Raw genomic sequence first — 8,551 nt, 5'->3', positions numbered from 1 at the left:
CCCGCCCGCCCCAACCCCAGACCAGAGAGTTCAGTGCTTTCACATAATTGCAAAGTGCGAGCAGAGACGGTTGGCAGACAGGACGATAAGACAGTGTCAGGACATGCTTCAAAAACGCTTAGGCAGACATCTCCACCGACTGTAATGATCACGTGCCAAGAGAGCAAAGGAGTATTTCTGACATTGTGGTTGAGTGATGACGGGCGAAGGGCACCCGCTCTGGAATGTGTCGGGTTTTGTGAGTTTTGGATGCACACCAGCCGCATCACCAGGTTGGGACATGCAATTAACACCGGGAAGATATTTCCCAAAATGACGTTTTCGGCCTGAACCTGACACTGCAGTTTGGCTCTTACACTTTTTTTTTTTTTTTTTTTTTTTTGACGAAAGCCACAGAGTTCTAATTTCATGGGCTTGCATATCACACACATGATAAGGGTTGTCAAATAAACTCCATGTAACTTGTTTCATTTTTAAAGGCCACCACATACAAACTTTCATTTTGTAAAAGGGAAGATTCAAATTGGCTTTGTGGGGGGAAGAAAAACAATGAGCTCGCCAGGAAGCACAGTGCTTATCCAAAAAACAACAAGTCTCCGAGGTGACACTGATGGTTCGCCTGACTTTGATGCGGGCGGCCTGAGTTGACTTCCCACTCAGTGACGTTGTGAATGTGAGTGCGAATGGTTGTCTGTCTTAATGTGCCCTGCGACCAGTTCAGGGCGCAGTCCGCCTTTCATCCAAAGTCCGCCGGGATAAGCACCCTGCGAGGCTGAACAGGATAAGCCATGTAGAAAACGAATGGATGGACAAATCTCTGAGCTTGTGCTACAAACCGCACAATAAGAAATCAAGCGATGTCCAACACTTGGCTGATGTTCCCCTGAGGTGTAACAGAAAAAGCAAACGCTAATTCCCGTGTGCTACATCTACACAGGAAATTAATGTGATAAAGCGGGATACTAAATCGGCCTATCCCTCCTCATGTTTCTATTTTCGTGGACAGAAAGAGCAGAAACTAGGACACAATATCCAGAAATAAACCAGGCTGTTCAATTGCGAAAAGTCGTCGTTCATGTGCATTGAGTGGTAACAACTTAAACAAGCTGTTGTCTCCCATTCCTACCTTGAGCAGTCTGCTCCTTGGAGAGCCTCCTCTCTCCGCCTCTTACGTGATATATTTAAAACATGAATTTCTTTGATCCGGCAACACTTTACCCACTCTGAGTTTCATGAGGTCTCCCATGTTTACTCTATTTGTTGACTTAAAACATGTCCTGCTAATTGGATTGAATTGCCCCTTTTTACACTGTAAATATTTTCCTCTGCCTTTTCACCTTGTTTGCATCACATTTCAAAAGGTGCTGCAACTTTAGTTACATCGCTGTAGGGTATAAGCCTTGTGAGTTGGGTGGGTTTCAATGTAGAGGGATTATAAACCCCAATTCCAGTAACGGTGGGATCTTGTGTGAAACCTAAATCAAAAATAAAATGCAGTGATTTGAAAATCCTTGTCAACCAATATTCAATTATTATTTCAACACTATGAAATTATGAATGTTCAAACAGAAAGGGTTCTTTTTCCTTGGAAAATATTAACTCAGTTTGAATTTGCAACACGTTCCAAATAATATGGTACATATGTACCACTATGTTACATCACCTCTCCTTTTAACAACACTCAGTAAGTGTTTCAGGACACTAAGTGTTGAAGCTTTGTAGGTGAAATCCTTTCGCATTTTTGTTTGAAATACAACTTCAGTTGTTCAACATTACAGGGTCTCCGTTGTCGTATTTTGTGCGCCACCCATTTTCGATGGTAGAGGAGGTTTGGACTGCTGGCAGGCCAGTCTAGGACCAACACTCCTCTACCACAAAGCCACGCTGTTCGAACACATGCAGAACGTGGCTTGGCATTGTCTTGTTAAAATAAGCAAGGGCATTTCTGTAAAAAGCCATTCCTTGGACGGCAGCATACAGTGCCTTGAAAAAGTCTTCATGTTACACAGGCCATGAGCACTAACACAGCCCCATGCCATCACAGATGCTGGCTTTTGAACTTTGCGCTGATAACAGCCTGAATAGTCTTTTTCCACTTTGGGCTGATGGACACGACGTCCATGATTTCCAAAAACAATTGGAAATGTGGACTCGTCAGACCACAGAACATTTTTCCACTTAGCATCAGTGCATCTAAGATGAACTCGAGCCCAGAGAAGCCAGCGACATTTCTGGGTTTTAATACAGTGTTGCCTGACGGACCAAAGGACACAGGCATTCAGTGTTGGTTTTTGGCCTTGTTAATACGTGCAGATATTTCTCCAGATTCTCTGAATCTTTTGATGATATTAACATGGCATGATAAACTCCCTAAATTTCTTTGAATAGTATGTTGAGAAATATTGTTCTTCAACCGATGGACTATTTGCCCACACAATTATTCACAAAGTGGCGCACCTCACCCCATCCTTGCTTGTGAACAAGTGAGCCTTTCGGGTTATGCTCCTTTTATACCCAGTCATGACACTCACCTGTTCCCAATTAACCTGGTGACCTGTGGAATGTTCCAAACCCCTATTTTTTGAGCATTCCTCAACTTTCCCAGGCTTTTGTTCCCCCGCCCGAGCATTTTGGAACGTGCTGCAGGCATCAAACTCAAAATGAGAAATTGTTTTTCAAAAACACAATAACATTCATCAACATGAACATATACATCTTGTCTTTGTAGTGTATATCATTAATATAGGATGAAAAGGATTTATAAATCACAGCATCCTGTTTTTAGTTACAATTTTCACAACGTCATTGGAATTGGGGTTTGTAGAAGTAAGATGCAAACGTGACAAAGCGGCTGCAAGCCCGTAGAGGACAAGCAAAATGGATGGAGTTTGTTTGTTTATTTTTTTTAGTCCTGATAAAACTAATGCGATGGTAACATTTGTGCTAATCTCTCCAGGTGCTGTCAAAGACAGTGGCATGCCCATATCTACCATCTGTATCTGCCATAGGGAGATATGTACATATCCCAACTTTATCGAGCAAATGTTTCGCTGCTATTAAAAGATCAAAATCAATTAGTGATACTGGATGTCTATCAAGCTCGGTGTAATAAGTGATCTCAATGTGAGTTTATGTTGACACACTCAGACTTATACTGCTGTAAAACGACCATTTCAACGTCAACCTATATCAAGCAGAAAACCATGACTCAGAACAAGACGCTGGAGCTACTCCTTTGAGTCATTCTTTTATGTAAATAATTCAATGTAAGGGCCTGACTCACCAACAGATTGCATGTGCAAAAACAGGCCCAAACTTGACAGTGCATGCAAAGAGAGGTCAAAGGTGATTGACTAACCGAGTGTAACCAGAATTGCATCCGCCAGACTTACAAAATCGCCACACAATTAATTTTGCGCATTTCGGAAGGAGTATATGGAAATGGATGAATTTCGCACATGCAATGTGATTAATCATACCTGAGACCAATTGCACCGACTCATTTAGCACTTGTGAAAGGCGGATGCAAACTCTCATACAAAGCAGCACCATTGGAGCGTAGTCAAAATAGGAGTCAACGGCAAGAACAATTTGGAAATGCCAAGAAAAATGGTCACGTCTGTTCATTAATTCAATTTTGCCGCTTCTGAATAATCTAAGTGCTGGTTTGGAGCCACTCCCAAGGAGGAGTCATGCCATATCATCAATGACTCTGCATTTGCATCTGGCTCATTTCAGCACATTGGAATAAGTGAAACTGGCTTCTTCCAAAGCAACTTTCCAGTTGTTGTTTTTAATGCCAATTTAAGAATGAGCACATATATCCAATTGCCACACAGGATGAGTTCAATCAAACAAATTATGGATTTTATGTGGTTGCTGACATCCCCAAAATCACCAGAGCAATCAATTTCTTTCCTGCAACTTGGTAATAAATTTGTTTGCCGCTTCCAATGGCACTTCATCCATAACTTCAAAATTCATTTTGCGCTTGCGGTGCTCTCCAAAATTTCCCAAGGTGAAAACCATCAAAGCTACCAAAAGCGCAAAGCCCTCCTTTAAATATGGCCGTCTCCACCAATTTGACATCAGTTACGCTCACTCAACTCAAGAAAAATAACTGACGGCAACAACGCATAGTATCTAAAACTTTGTATCAGTTGCCATTCTCAGAGGAGTTGTGGCATAAAGTGCTTCAATTAGTTTTGGAAAAACTCCAAAACATTTTGGAACCAGCATCGTGCTGTTTTGGCCACATTTCGTGATAGGTCATCAGTCTACAAAGTACAAATACTTTTCCAGGTTTTAAGCCACCCAACCACACGTACACACACACTTTGGTCTGTTGGCTGCAAGTTCACGTGGTGTCACCGTGGTGGTGTACAGGTTATTTATTTAAAAAAAAAATAAGAAGTAGAATTCAGGTATAGCATACAGTGAGAACCAGCTGTGGAACGACACTATTCCTGTTGCAGTACTAAGTCCCCATCAGAGCATTCATTCGCTTGGCGGTCCTAAGTTGAGGGGAATTTTTTTTCCTCCAGGGGACTGGGCCGTTGGTAGGAATTGTGGCCAGCCACAGTGCATCTTGACGTGGCCACGATAGGCCGGAAGTTTTTTTTTTTTTCTCCACCTGCACAAAGCCATGTTCCTGGCTGGTTCTCAATGTATATTATACTGTACATATATATTAGGGTTGGAATGGTCTTTGAAAAGAATCCAAACTGTTTGGTTCAATAGTTTCTGCTAATATCAAACGCACCCTTGTGCTGAAGTCAAATAATGCCTGCACACTTTTTGGGCTGCACAGATTCTCCCATCAGCTACAGTGTGTCACTTAAGCACCTTTGTGAAATCTACACACTCTGTGACCCTGAAGTGAGGTCGTTCCCATCTAGTTTTTTTTTTTTTTGACGTTTCTGAACATAGAAACAATGCACAACCAAGAATGCCTTCGTCAACATGAGGACAGTTAATTGCAGATGGATCTGCACTGTTGGACTGAATCTTGACTGAAGCATGCAACGATTGGGAGGGGTCTGGTCAGTGACGGACTTGTAGTGTGACATCTCCATCACACAGAAGGATATTTATCTGGTAGTCTGACAGCGGGACCGTCGTGAACAAAAAAAAATGTTGCATAGTCTGAGAAGGCGATTATGAGCACAACCGTAAAAAAAAAAAAAAAAAAAAAAAAAAAAAATTCAAAAGCAGTTGTGTGTCTTTTTTGTGACTTTCTCATGACAAGGCATGAGAGCAAGTGATGGTGTTCAGTGTTCGGTACGCTCTGCATGATAAGCTAAGCCTTTATTGCTTCAAAGCGCAACACACAGATAAAACGTCCAACTACTTTCACAAGCGGAAAGGAAGAAAATTAGATGGAAAAAAACGGGGTGGATTAATATTGGATGTACGCTGGCTGTATGGCATATTTTCAACATCAGATTGTTTTGGGCACGGTACGTCTGCAAGGCAGGTAATGGTGCGTGATGTGCACTTTGGTGACAGGCGTGGCTTTTGGTCACAAAACTGGAGGAGGGTGGATTAGTGATGTGAGGCTACGCTCAAATCTTGCTAACAGCTTAAGAACTGCGTACTCTACTTTTAAGTGAGATTCCTTCCAAAAAGAGCTGCATTATAACAAGTCCGAAAAAGCAGTAACAATCATCAAAATACACGTAGAGCAAATTGCAATTTAGTGCCCACTGTTTAAACTTTGTAAATCATGACCTGTCTAGTAAGTCTGACAATGCTATACTGCACATTTTCCATATTGTGTTCATTCTCAATTTTTTGTTTTGTTTTTTTGCCCTTCTTTGTTTCAGTGCCAATCATGGACTCACGATTGGCTCCTTCAACAAAGCTAAGAGGCTGTGCTGATGGTATTCAGGGAACACTTACCACGAAGAGTTTGAAATAGTGCAAGCTTCGTTTCACTCAGATCACTTCGATCCAAACAAAGCAACATATTTCAAGGCATCACAGTTAAAGTGATGGGGTTGTTTGTGCTTGGCAAAATTACCCTCTGTGTGCAAACAAATCAACCTTGCTTGGAGCATCTCTTCGGTATAAAGTTCCTGCTGCTTGTTGGAAGAACTGTATTTGCAGCTGTGTTTTGAAAAAGGTGCAGTTTGTTGTTATTGAGAGGGCATTCAGAGAAGAAAGAGGAAGACACAAGAGGTCAACGGTCGTAGGGATGATGCCCCCTGTGGGTGGGGAAGGGCCCGATAGGTGTCTGCGAGGTTAGCTTCCTATCCTCCCCACACCCGTGTACCCCCACAGAGAGGAGTCAGAGGAACACATATTTACCATTAGGGAACAGCTGGGGGGCTGCCTGGGACTGGACACTCCTCTCCCCTGCATGCACACGCACACCCACGCCCACACACACACATTGCAAAAACACCACTTTAGTCCTGCGTTACACTTGAACCTTGCAGCATTCCTGTTTGTCATAAATCATCTGAGCTTCGCAGCACGTACAAAGTTGTAACAGGATGAGGAGGAATTATGTCTTCTGAGCTGTCTCATAATACAAAAGGTGAAAATAACATTAGGCATTTTGGAAATGGACACTCAGACTGGCAGCAACGGCATGACAACACTATGACTGTTTTTCAAATCTTAGTGTCAACAGGTTCTTGTCCAACTCGAAACAAAAATGAAGGTGACATCTCAAGGCAAAAGTGTTATCGCACAGCATGCATGTCATGCAAATATATGCTCCACACACGGCGGAAAAAGTGAAGTGTAGTTGTGATTTGTGCGCGAGTTGAGCCTTTGGCTATAAAGCGTGAGTATTGTGAGCGTGGTCAGACAGAGTGAGGAATGGTTAGTGCTGCAAGCTGAAAGACGTGTGACAACTTGTGGTTTGTGCTTCCTATCTTGGCAGATATTTTTTAATATGAGGCTGTGATTTTCCTCAACAACGTCAGGTATATCTGCGTTCACTAACTCCAGGAAAAACACGCTTTTAATCGATAGAATTATAGTTTGACCGATTCTAGAGACGTCAAATTTGTACAAAGACTCAATGCCGCACTCAATTACATGCTAACATGGAAGAAAGTCGTTAGTTTAGGGATGGGAAACTGGCCGTGTGGCCTGAGCCTACAGTCTGAGTGGTGCCTCGACTTATTAGAAAAAAGAAAAAAAAACGGGGGGGGGGGCGGATTTGAACATTTAGACCGCCGCATACTCACGGGTTCACCTGACTTTATTTCGATTTTTTGTTTTTGTTTTGTATTTTGGCGACAACTCCTGTATCTCATGGAAAATACATGTTGGAGTTTTTCTGAAGAAGATTTGGGGGTTTCAATACAAATAAAATGAGAATTTATTTGTCAGGCGGCTCACAAGACAGAGGACCGTGGCTGCGCCCTTCCCGTGTGGCGTTTGCATGTTCTCCCCGTGCCTGCGTGGATTTTCTCTGGTTTCCTCCCACATTCCAAAAACATGCATGCTCGATTGATTGAACACTCTGAAGTGTGATTGTGAGTGTGGATGGTTGCTGTTTGTAAACGTGTGCCCTGCTATCGGCTGGCAACCACCTCAGAGCGTACCTCGCCTACTGCCCAAAGACAGCTGAGATAGCCTTCAGCACACTAGTGACCCTCCGTAAGCGGTTCCGATAACGGATGGATGGATGGATGGATGAATGGATGTATTGTTCAGTGGCTAAAACGAAGCCCGGTGACAAATTTGAGCTTTCTGGTATGGGTCGGCCCTTCCCCATAGTAGTGATGGCTTTGATTCTCTCAGTGGCTCTGCAGCACAATTGCCTTCTGTTACAAGGTCCATTTCTAATACAACATCATGCAGTTAGCTAGCAAGCTACACCTACAACCCCAAAAAACGTATCTTCTCTGGACAGAGCAGCTTGGTGTTGTAAATTAAGTCCCGAGTGTTATGTCTTTTGTGCTATACAGTCTCCCGTAATCAGTTGAAATTCAAACCTTTGTGGAGTTTCTAACTAGCAAGAATAGCCACAAATCCACAGGCTGAATAACATGTGCCACTGAGTTTAATGAGTGTCTCTGTTATGTGAACCCAAACAGAGGGGCACAACACCGAACAAGCTGGTGACGTATTAGATGATGGCTGCTGATCTCTGCTGTTTTGAAACATGTTAGCCAGTGCACTAGCTAGCCTGAGTTGTCGCAGCATCAAAAAGCAGTGCGTTGACTCTGGGATTTATCCGAGGCAGCGGAGGCTTTATTTTTGCAACGCAAACATAGGCCTATAGCAGATATTGGCAACTAGCGCCGTGGGGGCCATAATTGGCCAGCCGCTAATTATGTCTGACTCATTGTTGATGGCAAAAATTGTAATAATAATAATACATTATGACTGTGCTCGAATCAGTGGTGATTCAAACTGGGATTCAAGTTGGCGTGGAAAAGCGATTGCGAATCGTAATGTTTGTACTCTGTTGCGATCAGAATTGAATGTAATGGGGGGCTCAGTATTTTTTTACGTATATATGGGCGGGCATTCGTATGTGTAGTTTGGAGCGCGCTAGGCGGTGGCTGGGAATCGTTAGCCAGTTAAT

At 42.9% G+C, this 8,551-nt stretch overlaps 1 protein-coding gene across 4 annotated transcripts in view; it reads right to left on the bottom strand.

Moving 5' to 3' along the window:
* LOC109528337 (signal peptide, CUB domain, EGF-like 3) overlaps window positions 1-8,551 on the bottom strand; it is a 95,190-nt gene that overhangs the window by 19,061 nt on the left and 67,578 nt on the right. For 2 of the 4 annotated variants that reach the window (XM_019890765.1, XM_019890766.1), the window contains exon 7: window positions 6,310-6,381. The exons of 1 other annotated variant lie outside the window; for it this stretch is intronic. In XM_019890765.1, coding sequence (XP_019746324.1) covers window positions 6,310-6,381 — 72 coding nt within the window. The remainder of the gene's footprint in view (window positions 1-6,309; window positions 6,382-8,551) is intronic. One more of the 4 variants, XM_019890767.1, reaches the window with a different exon arrangement.

The sequence above is a fragment of the Hippocampus comes genome, unplaced genomic scaffold (assembly GCF_001891065.2).
Source record: "Hippocampus comes isolate QL1 unplaced genomic scaffold, H_comes_QL1_v1.1 scaffold174, whole genome shotgun sequence".
Classification (NCBI taxonomy): Eukaryota; Metazoa; Chordata; class Actinopteri; order Syngnathiformes; family Syngnathidae; genus Hippocampus; species Hippocampus comes.
Note: the sequence above shows the minus strand (reverse complement) of the source record. Positions and strands in the feature narration are given on the sequence as shown.